This window comes from Protopterus annectens, chromosome 2.part0 (assembly GCF_019279795.1).
Source record: "Protopterus annectens isolate FY-2018-M chromosome 2.part0, PAN1.0, whole genome shotgun sequence".
NCBI classification, from domain to species: Eukaryota; Metazoa; Chordata; order Ceratodontiformes; family Protopteridae; genus Protopterus; species Protopterus annectens.
The window spans coordinates 1,843,703,059-1,843,727,237 of NC_056728.1; the positions used below are offsets into that span (position 1 = coordinate 1,843,703,059).

At 40.8% G+C, this 24,179-nt stretch overlaps 1 protein-coding gene across 1 annotated transcript in view; it reads left to right on the forward strand.

The window, feature by feature from the left end:
* LOC122792897 (carboxypeptidase B-like) overlaps positions 1-24,179 on the forward strand; it is a 531,601-nt gene that overhangs the window by 217,692 nt on the left and 289,730 nt on the right. Inside the window, exon 6 of the mRNA XM_044060455.1 lies at positions 22,639-22,740. Within this exon, the coding sequence (XP_043916390.1) occupies positions 22,639-22,740 (102 nt within the window). The remainder of the gene's footprint in view (positions 1-22,638; positions 22,741-24,179) is intronic.

The window sequence follows — 24,179 nt, forward strand, 5'->3', positions numbered from 1 at the left end:
CAGTCCACAAGGGTTGAGCTACAATGTCTTCTTCTTCTCCTTTCAGATGCTCCCATTAGGGGTCACCACAGTACATCATTTCTTCCTGGCCTCTGCATCTTGCGCTATCACACCATCCACCTGCATGTCCTCTCTCACCACAGCCATAAACCTCATCTTAGGCATTCCTCTTTTCCTGTTACCTGGCGGCTTCATCCTTAGCATCTATTTCACAATATACTCTGCATCCCTCCTCAGCACATGTACAAACCAACTTAATCCTGCCTATCTGGCATGGTCTACTAACCTTCAAACCTGGCCTGACCCTCTAATATACTTATTCTTAAACCTGTCCACCCTCATCACACCCAGTGCAAATGTTAACATAAATTGATTAAGGGTAGAACTACAACAGGTCCTGGAAACTCTCACCCTATAAGCCAGACCAATGTTATCTGGAAGGCTATGGAGCACAGCATTATGGAACTCATTAACAGAGACATTATGAACCTGCAAACACTGCACCATACCCACTTAGGTTCTCTAAAGGCCAGATCATGGCTCCTACACCTAGTAGACTTCAAGCCAGTCAACAAGGCTATAGGTGAGGGAGGGTAGGTCAACACAGCCAAGCTATAGCTCACCAGCAATTCATACCCATCCCACATACTGGTATTATACATAACCTCAACAGACTGACCATAAACGATTGTTAGATGATGGCTTGACAACTGACGCACAGATGTAGGACACACAGTAACATTTGCAGCCTCCATGTACTATTCTATGCCAGTAACAAGTGGTATTCACCTGCACTCAGTCCTGGGACCACTCCTGTTTGGCATATAGCTTTCTTAGGTACAAGCAAACACAGTAGGGATATGTCTGCCCACGTTTGATGACAATGCATACTGTGGGCTATACTTTATTCTCCAGATGACACACACATCCTCCAAAAGGGTATCATACAGACAGATACCTGGTGTCAAACTCATGCTGTAAAGCTATAAGCCTAAGAAAGCATAGTTATCCACTTTTAGAAAACAAAGTATCCCCAGAGTACCACATAGGTAGTAGCCCCAAAATGTGGAACAGGTACTAATGTATACATAGAGCCATGTGTTAAGTCATCTCTCCTTTGATGATCACATTACCAAAGGGTTTTGGAAATCCCTCTGTGGAGCACATAAGCAATAAAGGGTTTGCATGCAGATCCACAGAGGTTGTTGCACACCTATAATGATTAGTCATCTTTGCCAGACTTTGCTTGCTTTGGAACAGGTTTCAAATATACCTCAAGCATAAACCCTCACTCACACTCTTCAATAGAAACCGTGATGAGTGGATGTGAAACGGAAGACGTAGCCCAGGGATCACTGCAGTGGCTAAGCTTGTCACAAGCATACAGAAGTGACCTAAGGTCTGGAAAGTGCCAGCATGCTCTGGCAAAGATAACACATGCGTTCATGGAGAAAGCAGAGTACCCACCTATGAAATACTTGAGGTCACATGTATGTATATGGATTTGCCCCACAGCTACCTTACATGTGTAATGCACATACAGTTGTCATTGTGATATGTCATACACTAGAAAAATCAAAACCCACTCCACATTGGCCAACGGTGTCACACACCTGGAGCACAGACACAGTCAGCAAGTGTGAGATTCAAACTCTTTCCTAACTACATTATGATACTACAGCAGTATGCATTTACACGACACACTATACACATTACTGGGATTTCATTTTTCCACAGGTATATTTGTAGGTTGGTGACATCATCAGACTTGACAAAGATGAGTATACCACTTTTAAGGGGTGTGAGTAGTCTCCAAAAATGCTGCTTCTTTCCAGAGAGGCACACAACTACAGTAGGCAAGTGCAGGATTCAAACCCCTACTTAACGGTACTACAACAGTACGCATTTACACATGGATGGGATTTCACCTTTCCACAGGTATATTTGTAGGTTGGTGACATCATCAGACTTGACAAAGATGAGTATACCACTTTTAAGGTGTGTGAGTAGTCTCCAGAAAGGTTACTCTTCCCCAGGGAGACACACAACACAGTTGGCAAGTGCAAGATTCAAAACCTTACTTAACTACCTTATGATACTACAGCAGCATGCATTTACACAATGCGCTATACACATTACTGGGATTTCAATTTTCCACAGGTATATTTGTAGGTTGGTGACATCATCAGACTTGACAAAGATGAGTATACCACTTTTAAGGGGTGTGAGGAGTCTCCAAAATGGTTGCTCCTCACCAGGGCGACACACACACTCACAAACACACAGCTGGCAAGTGCAGGATTCAAACCCCTACCTAACTACATTATGATACTACAGCAGTTCGCATTTACATGACATGCTATACACATTACTGGGATTTCATCTTTCCACAGGTATATTTGTAGGATGGTGACATCATCAGACTTGACAAAGATGAGTATACCACTTTTAAGGTGTGTGAGTAGTCTCCAAAAAGGTTGCTCCTCCCCAGGGAGAGACAGACACACACACACACACACACACACACACACACACACACACACACACACACACACACACACACACACACACACACACACACAGTTGGCAAGTGCGGTGTTCTTAATCCAAACTAAGTACTTCTTTACACTTCAGCAAGCAATATGGAGTTACAGGGTGCAATACAGACATTACTTGCTGACAGTCTGCACAAAGGTTTTTTTCACATTTGCTAACCTCAGCAGGCTTATCATACTAGGTGTATTGTGAGTGTATTGTATGCATAGGCCATGACCATATCATATATGGGTTGATGCACCACATGCTGGCACACACAGGGTCAAACCTTGAGTAGCATCTTACCTTCACCTACATGATACTGCAATATAACAGAAAGATGATAAACTTCAACAATTGGCTGAGCTTCTGGTGTCATTCAAAGGGGATCCAGTCTCTGTCTGCCTGTGATGACATGATAGACAAGCCTTGTTGCTTCACTACAGATGGTTTGCATCTGTCACCCCTATGCTTCTGAATACTGGCCAAGGCTCTTGCTGTCCCCATATTACCTTTTTTAGGCAAGGCTCAAAGGTTCATAGGTTCATAGGTAGGTACTAGGCTATCGGCCCTGGGGCCTATACAAGCCCAGCCAAAAAGGTACCCTGGCTTTTGCCACCCAAGAAATTTATTTTCCTGTGCCACTGTCGAGCAGAGACACAGAAGTGATCCCCAGGGTGAATTTCCTATTTCCCATCCAATCATCAAGATTTTTCTTGAAGAGTGCTAATGAGGAGCTTTGTTTGATATAGATAGGTAGTTTATTCTGGAGTATGTGAAGTCTCTGGGACCAGAATCTATCCCTCTGGCATGTTCTGTTTATTGTGGTGACAAGGTTTAGGTCCCTAGAGCGTGTAGGTTCATAGGTTCATAGGTAGGTACTAGGCTATCTGCCCAAGGGCATTTATAAGCCTAGCCAGAATGTGTTGGCTTTCGCCTCCCTTTTAAATTAGTTTCCTGGGCCTCTGTCTAGCAGGGCCACTGAAGTGATCCCAGGGGTAAATTTACAATTTCCCATCCACTCGTCAAGATTCCTCTTGAAGAGAGTCTGTGAGGGGCTCTGCCTAACATCAACTGGGATTCTGTTCCAGAGCGAGGGAAGTCTCTGGGACAGGAATCTATCCCTCCAGCATGTCCTGTTTATTGCTTTGCTGAGGTTTAATTCACTGGAGTGTGTGGCTCTAAGAGATTTGTTTTTCTTGAGGTGGAGCATGTCCATTAATTCCGGGTTGGACATGGCCTTATACATCAGGCATAGATCACCTCTGAGCAGGCAGTAAGCAACCAAGTAGAGCTGGAGTTTCTTTAGTCGAGCTGCATAGGGCATCTCTTTGAGGCCCATGATCCTCTTGGTGAGGTACTTCTGTGGTCTTACCAGCTGTTGCATGTGCCAATTAAGGTACATACCAAATGGGGCATTGTACTCTATTATGGGCCTAATGAGTGATGAGTAGAGGGGCACAATGACCTCTCTTGATCTAGAGGTGAACCCTTTTGTGATTAGGTGGGCTACATAGAAGGAATATGTAACCACTTTGGCAATGTGATTATCAAAGGAGAGGTTACTATCTACCTGGGTCCCCAGGTCCCTAATTACATTTTCCATACCTAGTGGATTACCACCTATGTGGTAATTCATGGGCACTTTGTTTTTTCCAAAGGGGATGACTATGCATTTTTTGGCATTCAGCTTGAGGCCATGGTTTTGACACCAGGTATCTGTCTCTGTAAGACCCTTCTGGAGGATGTCTGTGTCAGCCAGAGAGTCGATTATGGCCCCCAGTTTGCAGTCATCTGCGAACTTGGTCAGCCATAGTCCTCCCATGCTTGCCTGTACCTCAGAGAAGTATATACTGAACAGGAGGGTTCCCAGGACCGAGACCTGTGTGATGCCACTTGTGACTGGTTTAGAGTCGGACATGGCACCCGCAACTCTGACCATGTGTGTTCTATCCATGAGCCAGTTGGCCACCCATCTCATGACATAGGGGTTAATGTTCAAGCTGGTAAGCTTGTCTATGATGCCAGAGTGGGGAATGGTGTCGAAGGCCTTAGTGAGGTCCAGGTAGGCTGTGTGGACTACCTTCCCTTCATCTATGGCCTTGGTAACTGTTTCAAAGAAGTCAACTAGGTTTAGGAGGCAGGATCTGCCTTTAACAAAGCCGAATTGGGTAGGGTCCAGTGTCTGGAGCTTCCCAATGTCTCTGTTTATGAGTTCCATGATAATTCACTCCATAGCTTTGCAGACCAGGCTGGTCAGGCTTATAGGGTGATAGTTCCCAGGTTCTGTTGTGGCACCACCTTTGTGGAGCGGGATGACTGTTGCTGTATGCCATTCTTTGGGTACATAGCCTGTGGTAAGGCTGAGTCTGAACAGTGAATTTAGGTGAGGGTTTAGTTCCTTTTGGAGCTCGTGTAAGATGCAGCCTGGGACACCATCCGGTCCCATTGATGCTGTGTTCTTAGCTTTGGAGAGGGCTGTTTTTACCTGCATGTCCATGATGTCTGGGGCTCTGCATTCTTCTGGGATGGACACAGGCCCTTTTGGGGTGGGGGGTGAAGTTTGCACTAAACTTGTCCGCCAGGATGTTGGCAATGTCAGTTGGTTCAGTGTATTTTTTGCCATTTTGCAGTAGCTCAAAGCATATCTGAGAGTTGCCACCTAAATGTTTGATATAGCTAAAGAAGGCTTTGTGGTTATCTTTAGATTCCTTGGCAATTTTTCTTTAGAAACTGGCCTTGGATGATTTTATGAGTGATCGTAGTTTCTTGCTAATAATGATCAGTGATGCCTTTCTGGAATTTCCATCATGTAGTAGTTTCCTCCTTCTATTGTATAGCTTATTTATGGCCAAGGACAACCAGACTTTTTGGAGGAGTGAGTCTTGGTTTTACTCAGGATGGCTCGATCCATGCATCCCTGTAGATGCTCATATAATGCACTTGTAAAGGATTCTGCAGATTGGATAGCATTATCCTGTAGCAAGGGGGTTTGAAACTTTCCACTTCGGTCTTGAGAAGTGTGAAGTTTGGTTTTGAAAAGTTTTTCAAAGTGGTTTCCTTGACTTGGGCTGGGGTCGGGATGTGGATGTCCAGTGTGATTATTTTATGATCTGATCTTACCAGCAAGGGGTTTACCTCTGGTGTGGAACACTGATCCCCATGTTGGTGATGATCAGGTCCAGTATGTTGTCACCTCTAGTGGGCATGGTGACCAGCTGTTCCAGGGCATTTGAGTTTATAAACTCTAGGAAGCATTGGGCAAAGGAGTTTGTACTTGAGTAATTCTCCCAGTCAATGTTTGGGTAGTTGAAATCTCCTAATATCATGGTGTTTGGTAGGACCTTTATATTTTCCAGTGTTCTCAGGAATGCTGAGTGAGGGTCCTGAGACAAGGTAGGTGATCTGTAGCAGGCTACGATCTGATAAGCAGCTTTGCCCACTGTTAGTTGCACTTGGATGGTCTCCGAGGCCTCGTGCTGTGCCACTAACCTGGAGGTGTGGGTATCCTTTATGAAAATGGATACACCCCCCTCCTTTTGTATTTTGGTCCGGTTTTGGGGCCGAAGCTTGGAGAGATTGGGATTTCTTTAAGTGGAGCATGTCCAACAGCTCTGTGTTTGACATAGCTTTGTATGTTAGGCAGAGATCACCTCTGAGTAGGCGATATGCGACAGAGTAAAGCTGGAGTGTTTTGAGACGGTCTGTGTAGGGCATGTATTTGAGGCCACTAATCCTCTTTGTGAGGTATTTCTGCGAGCTTTCCAGTTGTTGTAGATGTCTTGGGAGGTACATATCAAAAGGGGTGTTGTACTCTATAATGGATCTAATGAGTGATGAGAAGAGGGGAACAATGACCTCTTTTTTTCTTTTGTGATGAGGTGTGCCACGTCAAAGGATTTCCTGACTACTGTGGTGATGTGATTATCAAAGGAGAGTCTACTAACCACCTGTGTCCCAAGGTCTCTTATCACGCTTTCAGTGTTAAGTATACTACCACCTATGTTGTAATTCATGGGTACAGAGTTTTTACCAAAGGGGATGACAATGCACTTTTTGGCATTGAGCTTGAGGCCATGACTTTGACACCAGGCATCTGTCTCAGTGAGGCCCTTTTGTAGGATGTCCACATCGTTAGTAGTTTTGATTATGGCTCCTAGTTTGCAGTCATCTGGGAACTTCATTAGCCAAAGACCTTCTGTGTTAGCCTGTACTTCAGGGAAGTAGATACCAAACAGGACAGGACACAGGACTGAACCCTGTGGTACTCCACTTGTCACTGGTCTGAAGTCAGACTTGGAGTCTGCTACTTTCACAGTGTGGGTTCTGTCAGTGAGCCAGTTGGCAACCCATCTTGTGACATAGGGATTTATACCTAGTTTAGTGAGTTTATCTATAATTCCAGAGTGGGGATGGTGTCAAAAGCCTTGGCAAGATCTAGATAGGCTGTGTGAACCACCTTACCCTTGTCTACGGCTTTGGTGACTGCTTCGAAGAAGTCTATCAGGTTTAGGAGACATGATCTGCCTTTTACAAACCCAAAATGGTTGTGGTCCAGAGTTTGGAGATTGCCAATGTCTTTGTTTATAAGTTCCATGATGATACGTTCCATGGCCTTGCAGACCAGGCTCATCAGGCTAATGGGGTGCTAGTTCCCGGGGTCCGTGGTGGCTCCCCCTTGTGTAGTGGGATAACCGTCGCTGTGTGCCATTCAGCAGGCACAAAGCCTGAGGTGAGGCTATGATTGAACATGGTACTTAGGTGTGGTGCCAGTTCATTCTGTAGTTCATGTAGAACACAGCCTGGGATGTTATCTGGTCCCATGGATGCTGTGTTCCTGGCTTTGGAGAGTGGTTTTTACCTGTGCAGCCGTGATGACAGCAACTTTGCATTCTTCCGGTATAGAGATGGGCTCTTTCATGGGTGAGAGGGGGTAAAGTTAGCACTGATCCTATCTGCCAGGATGTTGGCAATATCAGTTGGGTCTGTATATTTAGTGCCATTGTGCTGTAACTCAGAGCAGATCTGAGTGTTGCCATTGTGATTCTTGACATAGCTATAGAATGCTTTGTGGTTGTCTTTAGAATCAGTGGTGATTTTGTTTTCATAACTAGCTTTGGAGGATTTTATCAGGGATCGCAGCTTCTTACTGAGGCTGACCAGGGAGCTCCTCCACTCATGGGTTTTACCCTCTTTTGCAACAGTTTCTTCCTTCTGTTGTGCAGTTTGTTTATGGCAGGGGACCACCAGATTGGCTTCCTTTTCTTGGAGGATAGCGTCTTGGTTCTGTTTGGGATAGCATGATCCATGCACTCATGTAAGTGCTTATAAAGTGCAATTGTGTAGGATTCAGTAGTCGTAACTATATTGTCCATCTGCATGGGTGTCCTGAAGTTCACCACTTCTGTCTTAAGAATCATGAAGTTGTCTTTGGAGATATTTTTTAACATGGTTTCCTTAATGGGGGTGGGGGCAGAATGTGGATATGTAGGGTAATTAGCTTATGGTCAGATCTGACCAATGAGGCGTTGACTTCAGGTGTGGAACACCGGTCACTCAAGACAAACCAAACCCCGTAACCAACACAAATAACCACAAAGTGAGCTAAATGCTACTCATTGGAGTCTCAGCCTCCAGATGCACACATTCGAGGCACTTCTCAGTGTGGAAAATATTGATATATGTGCAGTAACAGAAACCTAGTTCAAGGCTCCAGAGAGCACACCAGCACTACCAGGATACTACTCATTCCATACCTTCCAGCATCAGAACCTGGATCATAGCACATAGGGTGGGGATGTATCCATATTCATCAAGGATACTTACACCTCTCTCTACATGCTCTCTACAGGATATGTACCCATAGAATGTTACACAGCAATGTTCTTCCCACTCCACAGGGGTGGGGCCACAAAAGACCCTTGGCATTCATGCTGTATGAACCTGATGAGTCTGATTTGCAAGGCAATGGAGCCAATCATAATGGAAATCAACAATAAAGACATTGGGAACCTTCACATAGTTGAACACACCCAGTTTGGATTCGTCAAATGCAGATCACGCCTCCTGAACTGGATGGATTTCTTTGAGACAGTTACCCAGGCTACAGATGATTGAAATGAGCTCCACACAGCCTACCTATGCCTCGCTAAGGCCTTTGACACCATTTCTCAGTCAGGTATCATAGATGAACTCACCAACCTGGGCATGAATCCATACATCACAAGATGGATTGCAAACTGGCTCACAGATAGATCCCACAAATTAAGAGTTGCTGGCTACATGTCAGACTCTACACTGGTAACAACTGGTGTCCACCAGGATTCAGTCCTGGGGTCCCTCCTGTTTGGTATAGACTTCTCAAAAGTACATGCCAACACAGGAGGGTTGTGGTTGACTAAGTTTGCTGGGAACTGTAAAGTGTTTGCCATAATAGATTCCTCGGATGGCACAAATATTCTCCAGAAGGGACTCTATAAGACAGATGTGTGGTGTCAGAATCATGGCCTCAAGCTCAATGTGGAAGAATGCATAGTAATTCCCTTTGGTGAAAACAAAGTACCTACAAACTACCACATAGGTGTTACCCCCTTAAAACTAACAAAATAATAAGGGATCTGGGGACACAAGTAGATAGTCATCTTTCCTTTGACAACCATGTTGCCAAAGTGATTGAGAAATCCTATGTGGCCCACCTAATCAACAAAGGATTTGCATCAAGATCAAAAGAGGTAGTGGTGGCCCTCTACTCTTAAGTCATTAGACCCATCATTGAGTACAATGCACCATTTTGGATGTACTCAACTAAGCATATCCAGCAGCTGTAGAGACCACAGAGGTACCTCACCAAGTGGATTACTGGCCTCAAACAGTTGTGTTATGCAACACAACTGGTAAAACTAAATCTGTTCTCCGTTGCGTACCACCTACTCAGAGGCACACTCTGCCTAACATACAGAGCCATGTCCAACACATAACTGTTGAACATGGTCCATCTACGGATAACAAAATTGAGTCACACTACACACTCCAGGGATATGAACCTCATCACAACAATGAATACAACATGCTGGTGGGATAGAGTACCATCCCGGACACTTGCCTTACTGTGGAACAGAGTCCCAATGTACATCAGACAGAGCCCCTTGCTGACATTCTTCAATAGGAACCTTGATGAGTGGATGGGAAACAGACAATTCACACCAGGCATCACATCAGCAGCCCCACTAGAAAGGGGCTTAGGGTACTAACTATTAGAACTAGGGCTTGGTAGACTACCCAATGGGGTGATGAAAGCTGCACAACTTGCCTAGGCTAATATATGCCTTCGTGAAGATAGTCTACTACATACCTATGAACCTATGTGACAGGTACATGTCTACAGATAGTAGATGTGTACTTCATTGTACAGTCATGTTGTACAGCAGGCACATGGACCACATACACTGTAATGCTTACAGATACTGGTGGCTGTTATGTACAGTGGGTGAGATGTGCACCTCATGTCATTTGTGCCATTGGGATGTGTGCTGGGTGGGGCAGTCCTGGATGGCTCCCTGTCATGGTCACTCTCTTACACACATCTCTGCCCATCCATCTTTGGCTTATTATACTGTGTTCCCCCTACATATATATATATATAGGTACATAGGTAGGTAATAGGCTATCTGCCTGAAGGCATATATTAGTATGGCCAGAGTGTGCAGCTATCACCACACATGGGGTTAGTTCCCTAGGCCTCTGTGTAGTAGAGCTGATGAAGTGATCCATGGTGTGACAGTTTAGTATCACATACACTCATCAAGGCTCCTCTGGAAGATTGTCAGTTAGGGACTCAGCTTAATGTAGATTGGGAGCCTGTTCCAAAGCAAGGGAAGTCTGTGAGTTAGTAATATATCCCTCCAACATGTTCTATTTATTGTTGTGATGATGATATCCCTAGAGCATGTGGCACAGTGATCTTGGGTTTACTTCAGATAGCGCATGTACATCAGTTCTGCATTGGACATGGACCTGTCTGTTGGGCAGAGATCGCCTGAGTAGACAGTATGCAATAGAGTACAGATTGAGTTAAATTCAGTCTTGTTGCATGGGGCAACTGTTTGAGGCCAGTAATCCTCTTATTGAAGTCATTCAGTGGTCTTTCCAGCTGCTGAAGGTGCCTAGTCAGATTCATCGCAAGTGTGCCGTGATACTCTCTGATGTGTCTGATGACTGATGAGTAGAGGGAACCTCCTTTGACCTACATGCAAAGACCTTGGCAATTTGTGGGAACACATAGCATGTTTTCTAACCACTTTGTGAATGTGTTTCTGGAAGTAGAGATGACTATCCACATGTGTCCATAGATCCCTTATTATTACCTCCATATTTAGGGTGTTGGCACCTATGTGGTATTTGTATGACTGTAGCTGGAGGCCATAATTTTGACACCACATCTGTCTGACTGAGACTTTTTTTAAGGATGTCTCTGTTGTCCCAAACATCGATTATGACAACCTTTTTGCAGTCATCCACAAACTTTGCTAAACATAGCCCTCATGTGTTTGACTGTATTTCTGAAAAGTATACACCAGACAGGAGGGGTCCCAGGACTGAGCCATGGGGGACAGCAGTTGTTACCAGCTTGAACAGGAGACCACAATTCTTACCTTGTGGGAACTATCTGTGCCCCAGTTGGCAATCCATCAAATGACATATGTGTTTATGCACAGGTTGTTGATTTTATGGATACAACATGTGTGTGGAATGTTGGAAAAGGGTTTTCCAGGTCTATGTAGGCCACGTGGAGCTCATTTCATTGATGTATGTCCTGGGTGACTGCCTTGAAAACTGTCTAGGAGGTTTAGGAACCATGATCTGCCCCTGACCAAACCACAAAGGTACCTAACCAAGAGGATTACTGGCCTCAAACAGTTGCCCTATGCAGCAAGATTGAAAAAGCTAAGACTGTTCTCTGTTGCATACCGCTTTCTCAGAGGTGATCTCTGTCTAACGTACAGAGCCATGTCCAACCCAGAATTGTTGAACATGCTCCATCTTAGCAAAACCAAATCTACTCGAGCTACATGCTCTAGGGATATAAACCTCAACACAACAATGAATAGAACATGCTGGAGGGATAGATTCCTTCAGAGACTTCCCTTACTATGGAACAGGGTCCCGATCTACATAAGACAGAGCCCCTCACTATCACTCTTCAAGAGGAACCTTGATGAGTGGATGGGTAACAGAAAGTTCACACCGGGGATCACACCAACAGCACTATTAGATAGGGGCCAAGGGTACTAGCTGCTAGTACAAGGGTCTAGGGAACTACTAAAGGGGCGGTGAATACTGCACACCGTGGCTGGGCTAATATATGCCTTCAGGCATATAGCCCAGTACCAACCTATGAACCTATGAACCTACAATGGGTAGGGTTGGGTGTTTGTAAGTTCCCAATAGCTCTGTTTATGAGTTCCATAATGATGGACTCCATGGCCTTGCAGATTAGGCTTATTAGGCTTATAAGACTATAGTTCCCATGGTTTGTTGTGCACCAACACTTGTGGAGTATGCCAAATGTTGCTGTAACCCATTCAACAGTTTCATATCCTGTACAGAGGGTGAGTCTCAACAGACTGTTCAGGGGCAGGGTCTGTTTGTTTTGAAGTTCGCATATGACACAGCCAGGGAAACCATGTCATCCCATAGATGCTGTGTTTTTAGGTTTGGATAGAGCTGTTTAACCATTGTATATGTGATTTCTGGGTTTTCACAACCTCCAGGTATGGTAATGGGCCCTTTTGTCAGTGAGAGGGGGGTAAATATGTATGAACCTGTCTGACAAGATGTTGGCAATGTCAGTCATGTACATGTATTTATTTACACTTTGCACTGACTCAGAACATATATAAGTTTACATTGATATTTATGACATAGCGAAAGAAAGATTCATGGTTCTCTATGGACTCTTTGGCAATATTTTTGCCAGAACATGGCTTGGATAATGTTAGGAGTGCTCATTATTTCTTGATGATACTGATCGGTGATTTATTGATCTTCTTTGCATTTTCACTTTCATTGAACAACTTAAGTACTTGTAGTACATAGTTTGATTATGACAGGGGTCCAATATATTATATGGGTCTGTTTTCATATCACTGTCTGCGCAAGGCAGGATTGGTGAATAGTGCCAAGTGTCTGGAGTAAGAACTGCAACTGCTAGATATGTGTGGCCCACTGCTGTACTCAGACATGGCCTGTGTGTGTGAGCATGCCCAGTATGACCTTTCAGTATGTTGCTGACTGACATTGGCTAAATTTAAGTGTGTGAGCATGCCCACTATGGGCATATATACTATATGTGTGTGAAAAATCAAGTTGGTTTTTACTTCAGGGCTCACCTTTGTGTTGTACATCGACAGGAAACATGCTGTGCCTGCAGGGCTTCCATGAGTCAATTTGCATAGACTTATCAACATTTCTACATACAGGGGGGACAGCTATTATTTGTACATTTCTACCTGGGGGGGCACACCTGATTGTTACTGTGGGTGTACATACAATGAGGGGTACACCTGACACACATTTGCTAGGCCTGCACTGCTATGTCAGGTACTCCATTTCAGTCTGTACTGTTGCCTATCGTACTGGCTTGAGGCATACCACTGTACTACAGACCTTAGCTTCCAATTACATGCATATTAGTTTGTGACTTCATAGCCTACCCAACCCACATCACACTGCCTGGCCTGCTGTTATCTGTCTGCATAGGCCTGGGGGGAGGTTCTCATATGCCTCTTCAGAGGGCTGGATACAGCATTTGTTCGCGTTTGTCTACAATTGTTCTGTTGGCTGTGACTGTTAGGTATGTGACCCCCCAACTGGTATGTGTGAGTGACTTAAGTTGTGTCTGTGCTAGTGAAATGCTGTCATGGCTTAGTGGTTCAGTACTGTGACTATAGTGCACAGTATCCTGAGTTCGAGCCCTGTCACTGCTTTTTATTTTCCTGCTGGGCAGACCTGACTGGTTAAGGAACAGTAAAGCAGATGTGAGCGTGTTTAGCCGACTTTGCTTGGCTTTGGCCGACTTTGCCCAACATTGCCCGACGTTGCGCTGGTTAGCGTGGTGCGCAGCTAGGTGCAATTGTATTTAAATATGCTCAATACTGGTAAATTTTGCTTAGCAGTGCTTTATATTGCTTAAAATAGGGACTCATGCCTCAGGTGGTGCTGCAGGGCTGCCTATGTCGGATGCACATATTACACTCCCTATACATGTTTGAAAACAGGTAGTGTCAAGTTAGGCATCCCTTTTACTGTATGTGCGAGTCAGAGAGAGGTGTCATTTCCAGGGTTCCTACTGAATTAGTGTATGTGCTATGCGTTGCCTCTTTGCCAAGGCCACGGCATTCTGGGCATGCCTCCTTCTGCCTACTGGGGCAGGCTCAGGTTGTTCCTCCTCCAAGTCACGCTGTGCCTGTGCAGGCCTTGGCAATGGTGGGGGGCTGTTTGGCCCTGCCCCATGTTGTTCCTGCTGCAGCTGTTTCCACAGGATCATTTTGTGTAGCATGGCACATACCATGACAATTTGGGTACATGTAGTTGGTGAGTACTGCAAGGCTCCACCAGATGTGTCCAGACACTGGAACCATGACTTGAACATCCCAAACACATGCTCAATTATGTTTCTTGTTTGTGCATGTGCCTCATTATGGGGTTCTTGTTTGAGTGTGTGAGAATTTCTGATAGGTGTCATCAGCCACGGCTCCAGTGCGTATCCAGCATCCTCCACTAGGTGACCATCAAGGATGTCCCCATTGGCAAATCTCTGGTATGAAACACATGAAGGAAAAGTGAATTTAACAGAAACAAATTTGAATAATATTGATTCTACAACGTTGGTAAGGAAACTGTTTACAACACACATAGAGAAACAATTATTACAGATTGTAAACAATCCTACCTAAGAACAGCTGCGTCAGATGCCAGATATGGGAATCATAATAACTTCCAGGGCAGCCAGCACACACATTCATTATTATGCCCTGGGCATCGCACATGACCTGGCAGTTGATGGGGGGGAAGCCCTTGCGGTTGATGTAGACCCTACCCTGCTCACCGGGTGGTGCTTTGATGTGTATGTGTGTGCAGTCTATTGCACCCATTACCTCAGGGTATTCTGCTATTTGGTGGAGAAGATACATATTGCTGGCCAATGCCTCACGGGAATTGGGAAAATATACATGCTCACCGACATGTGCAGACATGGCATCCAGGAAGTGGTGCAGTACCCTGGATGCTGATGCCTGTGAAATCCCAATCATATCACCAGTTGGTCTCTGGAAGGTACCTGTAGCTAGTATTCTTAGGCCAACACATACCTTGGTATCCACTGGGATGGGTTCCCCTCTGTCGGTTCTGTGTGTGAGGCATGGCCAGCACAGCTCAACAACTTGCTGCAGGAGATCTCTGTCCACCCTATAGCGCTCCACTATCTCCAGCTCATGTAGCCCCTGGTAGGTTACCCTGGGTCTGTACACTCTTCTCCGTCTCCTCACTGTGGGTTGCTCAGCAGCATTCACAACATCACCACCCTCAGCACCTTGCACATGTTGGTTTATGATAGCAAGAGCAGCCCCTAACATTTTGTCTGACTTTAAAGTTTTTAAGCTTTCCCTCTTTGTATACTGCAGTGTTGCACAGTTCTTTGGAAAAAACAAGGAAGAATGCTGTTTGCAGAGTTTAAAGTGCTGGGCTGGGCTGAGCTAGACTGCTACCTGTGTAATTGGCTGATTCTGATATATTTCACCTGGCAGCTCTGCTAGTTCTCCTTGGTTAACTTCCTACTACTTCTTTTCCTTCCTTTTCCCTTTCTTTTTCCGCCCAGGGCAGCGCCTCGCAAACAAGCGCACATGAGCACATACGCGTGCACACGCTGTGTGCACGTTTGCAAAAAATTTCAGATATATTCACGGCGTACACCTTTGGTTTCTGGTTTCAAAAAGGACAACTGTAGACACGCCTCTTGCAATCCTGAGCAACTCAGGGCAAACACAAGACACTGTGCTCCAATAAGCTTACAGCCTTTCTGACACACCCCCTCATGATGTTACCTGTATTCTACTCTACTACTCACCTACTCCTACACTTACACTCTTGGAAAATGACTCACATTCTGGGGAAAATTGGGATTCACTATCCTTATCTTCATTTGCATAGGATTGCCTACTAATGCATGGTTACATCTCTCACACTGAGCTTCCCCCCTTAGCAACCATTACTCAGTGGCCATGTTGTCTTCAGCCTGCCATTCACCTGTATGGCAGGATAAGCTTTTTAGTGAAAATGGCTATTTTTGGCTATTTTTAAATTATTTTCTTGTTTTTTAAAGCGCCACACGTTTGCGCGGTGCTGCGCTATGCTTAAACATCGGAGATCAGGGAAAAAAGTTAGAGTTTAATAATTTTAAACATTTATAAATGCCAATGGCCTTATATTTGGCCATTGGCATGCTTCCTCAACTGTATGCATCCTTTATTTGGAGCTGTCATACCTCCGTTTAGCTATTTGCAGAACGGTACTCCGTTACCAATGGAGTACATTTTTGCAGATAACACTAATCATTCACGGACAGGTTAGTGTTTCCTGGATCGCAAATTTACCTCATTTGCATGGCTTTCACCAGCAAGTGAGGTAATTTGCATACCATGACGCTGTCCGTGCAAGAGTAGTTTTAGCAGCTCTCGTGCTCGCCCCTGCCGGCTGTTCCTGGATCGCACGGCAGACATATTGCCTGTTTGATGTCTTACACTACTCTACAACTCCGTGCAAGCTTTTGTAAATCTGGCCCTGTGTTTATACAAAGCATTATTTTCATCTTTAACTTTTAATAGCCCTAAGGTATTCTCTAATCTTATATTGAAGCTGCCTGATAGTCTTCCCAACATAATAATGTGGGCATGATCCACAGACAGCTCGATAGACTACATTCATACTATTGCATGTGTATCTATAGTGACTATTAATAACTATATTTAAATGTGGAAATTATATACAACTCAGTCTGCTAATGTATCTACACTTTTTGCAATTATTACAACTAAAAGTGCCTACTTTATGTCCATAAAATGTATTCTTAAAAATATCCCTTTCTAATATTTTTTTAATATTTCTACTCCTCTTATATGTAAACAGTAGAAAATCACCTAAAATTTTAGTCATCTCTGCATTTCCTTTAATAATCTGCTAATTGTATTTTATTAGTTTCTTAATTTCTTCACTTTCAACTGACATAACTACAGGAAATGCCAATGTTTTTTCTGGATGAGAAGAACTGAAAACTTTAACCTTTGACTTAAATCCTTCTTCTAAAATAGGTGGAAACTTAGAGTGTCTTTCTTCAACAACTTTGAAACCTGATCTTATTTAAATCTTCTTTGGGGTATCCTCATTCTAAAAACATAACCTTTACATTTCCACTTCATCAAGAAAAATCCACATCACTACTTATAATCCTACTGGTTCTAATAATTTGTCCCTTAAATATATTTAATTTCACATATCTAGGATGATTTAGAAAATGAACATAATTGTTTCTAAAAGTATTTTTTCTATATATTTTACTCTGAAATGTTGATTCACCAATGTTCATATCTATCTCAACATCCAAAAATGAAATTGTAGTTCCAAAGTTGTATAAAATAAAATTTAACCATGACATACTACCATTAATTTCTTTCAAAAAATCATAAAAACTTTCTATATCTCTATTCCAAATGAAAAAAAGATCATCTATGTATCTTTTATAAAATAAAACATCTCAAAAGAAAGTCATATTAATGAAATACATATTCTCTCACCAACAGAGAACTAGGTTGGCAAACGCAGGGGAAACCTTGGCCGCCATTGCTAGACCTGTCCTCTGCTGGTAGATAGTTAAACTCAAAAAAATATTTTTCAATACTATATCTAAGAGCATGATAAATTTATTAATCTCTATTTATCAAAATTCCCATTTTGCTCTAAATATAGTATAACAAATTTCAGTCCTTCTGTCTGATTTATACTTGTATACACTTTTATATCTACTGTTACCATGATTTTCTCTAACCCAGTGAATGTATATTCTCTAAGATAATTCAAAAAATCCCATGAATCCCTAATAAAAACTTGATTTTTTTGTACAAAGGGATTTAAGATGGAATCTAAATAACTAGAAATGGTCAGTGTTTTACTTTTAGGAGCTGAAACAATAGGTCTAAAACTGTGGTCCTTTAAATTCTGATGAATTTTTGATATCCTAAATAATTTACAAATTTCAGGTTACTCTATACTAAAAAACTCAAACAGCTAATTTTTTAAATAACCCCTTTTAAACATATCAAACAGCATATTATTAAATGTCTGATAACATTTTTAACTATTTCTTTAGTAACTTTAACATAACTTCACGGTTCAACATGTTTGTAATTTTATTAATGTAAGCAGACTGCTCCATTACCATAACCCTGCACCCTTTATTCGCTTTCATATAGTGGAGTTGCGGTAAACCCACTAATCTAGTTAAAGCAACTTCTTCACTTGATGTTAAATTGTACTTTTTATATTTATACTTCTTCCTGCACAAATCATCAAATTCTGCTTCACATGGATGGTGCAGTGGTGCAGCAGTAGCGGTGTTGCCTCACACAAGAGGTTCTCTGGTTCAGTTCTTGGCTCAAGTGCCTTGTGTGCATTGTATGCATGTCCACCCTGCATTTGTGTGGGTTTCCTCCGGGTGCTCTGGTTTCCTCCCACATTTCAAAGGCATACATCTGGAGCATTTCTTCCTGGGCCTCCAGTGAAAATTGGCTTTGTTCCAAGTCAGACTTTCCCGGTAAACAAATGTTAAATAAATAAATTAATGTTTTTAAAACACAATTAAAGTAGAACATAAAGATGGATTGAACACACTGGGCTTTTCCCAGGCAAATTCATGACACAACCTATTATTAATCTTTGGAATTGTCTTCCTGTAGATGTCAAACTTACAGTGTTTGATTATGCAAGTTAATTTGGATAGACAGGCTGAAATGTGCAAGGTTATTGTGGAGTTGAAGGAATCTGTGTTTCTCAATGGTCTTTGGTCTTGAACATAGGTACAAATAATCATAAGAAATTAGAGGTGGGTTAACTATGCATTATCCATACTGGAAAGTTGAATGGGAATGTCTTAGAGAAGACATCTACATCACTGAACAGAAAGGAAGACTAAAATAATGTATTGATTGCAAATGAATTGTAAGGATATGTGGGTCTTCTGGGGGCAAATATAGCAAAAATATGGGCTTCTGTGATATCTAATAGAATCTGAAGTAATAAGACAGCATGAAGTACAACATTAACTGATCTATAAGCAACACCTCTGTTGATGTCATTATTCCTGTTGGAAGCTGAGGGGAGGTATTTATTATGAAACATTTAGTCAGTAGAGTCTACAAAGCATTTAGGAACAAAATGTTAAAAATTTGGAGAGTTTTCAAAAAGAGTGGGAGTAACTTCTGAGAGAGATTATGGATATAAAGATGTGGGATGATATCATTTTAATGCCATCACATATTACAAGATGATGCAGGGTGAGTGTGGCGAGACCCGAGAATAATAAATTTACTCAATTATTACAAAGTCACATCACTAGGATATTTCCATGGAAGTGCTTTCATAAATTCACATCCTGTTAAGGATGTATACTGTTGGAGATGTGATGAAGGTGTATAGGGAACATGGGAACATATTTTGGTATTGTTCAAAGTCAGTACCTTTTAAATAGGAATTGGAACAGATATTATCAGGGTTTGGTGGCAATAAAATGAGATAATGAGGACATTCCTGCTATTGGGATATTTGCTAATGAAATAGAATTTAAATGGTAAGTATTTGTCTGCTGGGAGTAACCAAAAAAAAAAAAATAAATAAATAACAGCCATAACTGGAAAATGGGACTCTAGTAAGGCACCAACAGAGAGGGATGTTAATTTATTGATCTATGAAGCAGAAATAAAAGAGAGCAGGTTGACAAAAAATGTAATTTTGATATATGTTGCCAGAAGATTGCCTTGACAATGTTGGGTTGGTTAAAAACCATGTAAAATGTATATTGATTAATTATAATAGGTTTTAAGAATAGTGAACTTTTCTTCTGTGAAGAAATAAACCGGTTGAAAAAATATAATTCAGTCAAACCATTACATTTTAGTTTATTTTTAGTGACTTTATTTGCTCTGAAAACATTTTGTTTGATAATATTTGTGTATTTATGTTAATAATGAGGAATGCAGACTTTGATTAATTCATACTGGGTACTAGGACTGAGGGCTAAATATGCTGACAAATATCTGGACCTGATTACTTTAAATGCAAAAAGGGAAATTATAGCAACAGGTGATTTTAACTGCCTATTATCAGGCAATGATACTTCTAAAAATGGTAAAATAAAACCAACATCTCAATCCAAGAAGTTAAACAACTTTATAAACCAGATGAACCTTAAAGATATACATGGTCTAAGAGAACATTATTCCTTATTTTATACTCACTATTCATATTGGTTTGGTACACAAACAAACATTGATAAGGTCTTTGTATCAAATATATACTCTAAAATAAGTGACGTATCTATAATGACTTGTCCACTTTTGGACCATAATCCTATAAACTTTACATTAACTATGCATACAGATGATTTAAGATTTCTACAGAGAATTCCTGCTTACATAGCTAAGTTAAAAGACTTTAGGGAATGGATAATGAAAGAAATAGACATGTTTATGGACACAAATGATAATGGTGAAGTGACTGACTCTATAATATGGGACACATTTAAAGTTTATACATATGGTAGAATAAAATCTTGGAACCTAAAAAAAGGAGAGAGTGAGACAAAGAACTTTTAGACTTAAAAAAAACATGGACAAGATAAAAATGGATGCAAAACCAAATAGCAAAGTAGCACATAAACTTACTAAGTTAAATCAAAAATAGTTAGAAGTTCTGAATCATAAGGTAGCCATAAACCTGGAAAAATTGAAATTACACTCTTATGCTGTAAATCCCAAATATCTACATAAAATAATGGTAAAATCCAAAAAATAAACAATCAAAATCTTATTAATGAAATTAAATATAAAAGTGATGGTTCAGTTAAGAGTACATCTAACTTAATGAGCATATTAGAAGTGTTCAAAAACCACTATAAAGACATAAATAATAACACACCACTTTTGGAGACAAATAATGTAATAAATACTTTTATTCAAGAAAATATAACTACTAAGGTGTCAATGCAACAAAATAACATATTAAATAAACGAATAACACTAACAGAAGTGAAAGAGCAAATAAAACATTTAAAAGATAATAAAGCTGCAGGACTGGATGGAATAATTCCTGAACTATATAAGATTTTTCCTGAATATATAATAAAGAAAATGATGAGTGCCTTGTATATATATATATATATATATATATATATATATATGTATGTATACGCACACACACACACACACACACACACACACACACACACACACATACATATATATGCAGGCACACAGACAGCCACTCACTCATACAAACACACACATAAAACCACTTTCATTTAAACATAAAAAAAAAAGTTTAAACAGACCTGCTCCTGCTTTTCAGTGACTGTAAGGCATGAATTTTCTTATTAATAGCTCTAAAACTAAAGCAATGTCAGATTGCGAAAGACAAAAACTAGCATCAGTCTCATCACAATGGCAAATCAGAAACATTAACAATAAACACTACAAATAATCATTTATTTTAAATAGCTAGGTACCCTGCTCAACCAGAGGTTAAATTTCTAACTATACATATAAAAATGAAGGCCAAAATAAATGGTTTACTTTTCTGGGCCTGGAAAAGTTTGCATAACAGACAAGAATAGCAATTTGGAAAAGTATTATATAAGCACAGCTCGAGTGCACCTTGCTTATAAAAATATCTGCCTGAAACAAAAAACAGAAAACTGCCCAAATCCCTCTAAAGTATGAAGATTCATCCCCTTACCCCCCAACACACAATCAATACTGTGTTGTCCATCAAAAAGCTAGACAGATACCAATAAATCAAATAGCTGATGAGGCCTTTCATTCCCCAAGGTATGACTTTCCCTGAACCATAGAGATCAGAATCAGTTGAATGGGCAGTCATTCAGGCAGTCATAAGAGTTGCTTGTGTCCTTGCCGGAATCTTTGCTATAAGGACATTTACTTTACTTGTCTTAACCCTCTCCACTGGTGCTGACATGAAAACTTGCATCACCACAAGGACCTCCTATGGTTTTCTAGCTGTACATGTGTGGCTTAACATGCACTAAGAGCTACCTTTACCCATGTCATCCCTGCACTGGTTCCCCTATTATGATAAGTCTTTGTTCTCCAAGTAAGGCTATATCACTACATATGTGGCATGCACTGAGTGGGGGACACCATCCTTCCATCCTAAGCCAGACACAGCCATCATCCCTGTCTGCTCCATCAAGCACTTCAGCCTTTAATTGAGCCGGAGTTGCCTGGACCATATTCAGGGAGTTGTTCCTTTATGCCACCAGTATGAGCTTCTCCCTCATGAAACTTTCTCCTACAAACTTATATCCTATTCCAAAACTAAAATCTTATTACAGCCTACGCAAGCCAACATACACTGCTGCAAACACAGTTTTTCAGCCGTAAGACTAACATTTTGGGAAGTGTTTTCAACCAATATAAAAGAATTTGAGCTCTTGCACAGAATAGAAAATTGCTTTCAAAGCATATTTCTCTAAAAAAGTTCAAGCAAATACTTTAGTTCTCTGAATACCACAAATGTGTGTGACCATTTTTAACTACTGAAATTTGTATTTACTGTCATATTTATTTGATGTTAATTGTGCTTTTGTAATCACATGTTGATTGCTTACTGCTATGATTTTATTTTGTATTATCTGCTTTTTTTCTATGTACAAGTGTTGCAAATATCTTAATTTTCTTGCATTTTTATACTGCACAGAACCTGAAATATCTCACATTCTTAATATGTGCATCATATAACATTAAGCCAGTTCTCTCTTTCCAGTTAGGTAAGAGCAGTACAAGTAAGAAAACTGCCTTCATAGAGTGTGGAATTCATGCCCGGGAGTGGATTTCCCCTGCATTTTGCCAGTGGTTCGTAAATGAGGTTGGTAAATTCATATTAATTGTATGTTTTGGAGTTCAAACACTTTTAAACAGACATTCAATAATATACATGAACAGACAAAAGGTAATATACATTAACAATTACACATTCATTTGCTAATGCGATTACATTTGTACGGAATAAAGGCAAACTATTACAGTACAAAATATACATATGAATCAGTAGATGTTTAACATCGAGCATTTGAACAGGTCTATTAGTGCAGTAGTTTTATTTACTGTTTACATATTTTTTATTACAAGTACCTGTACACTAAGATCCACTAATAAAGCTCTAATTGAAGTAACCAGGAGTACAAATAGCTCAGGTGTCTCTCTCTACTCCTACTACATTTCTAAACTGTGGAATGCCTTACCACTTGAAATTAGAACTATAACTAGCTTAAACAATTCAAGCATCACATTAAAGCCCACCTCATCATCTCCTAGGCTTGTACATGTACTGGGCATGGGTAGACCAAACCATGGAACTAGCTGATTTTAAAATTTTAATTGCATATGTAATGAGCATTGAACTTAAGTCATGTGACTACCTTATGTTGTTTTTTTTCTTTCTCACTGTTAATATCAATCACATTTTAAGTCTTCAGCTGCTATGTTACCTGTCTATAAGACTAAGTATCCTAATTGCACTCTCATTGTATACAATGCCACTACTAGCTACTATTGTAAGAACTGACTTCTAGAAACATTGTTATATAGGATTGTTGGTCTTGTCTCCCACTTGACCAATTTATTTTGTTTTAGTCTTTTTACCGTTATAAATGTCTGCTACTATTTTTTTCTTCATTGTATTATATGATTTTTTTTCTACTAACAATGGAGCTTTTCTCCCCGGGCCTCCTCTGAAAAAAGGTTTTATGCCCAGTCGGACTTTCCTGGTAAGCAAATGTAAAATAAAATAAAATAAATAAATAAATTAAGGTTATCAACACTTTCCTTAAATTGCTCCATGTATTTTCAAGTTTAAAACTAAAGCTACAGCTTTGTTATAAATGTGTTTTCCATTTTTAAAAATTCCTATAATTTCTCTTGTCAATAAAATGCAGTGCTAGTGTATTATTTCAGTATTGTTATTTCTAGTCCTTATTCCCAGCATTTCTCTTAAATGCTAATCATGTATTTTGTATTGTTCACTGAATTGTCATTGTTTATCTGTCTGCATCTGCTTGAATTATTTATTCTTATTACTGTTCTTAATTTATATTTTGAACTTATAGAGGAAAACATAAGTAATGAAGCTGAAATCTATCAAACACCTAGCCATGAACATTTAAATTTCGCCTTTCTGTAACTAGCTAAAATGGTAGGTTGAGACAATTCTTCCATAGTAAGTATAAAACTGAGAATGCAGCAGTAGTAGTGCAAAGGTAAGATGGCGATCTAAGCAAAGTATATATACATACATACATATATATA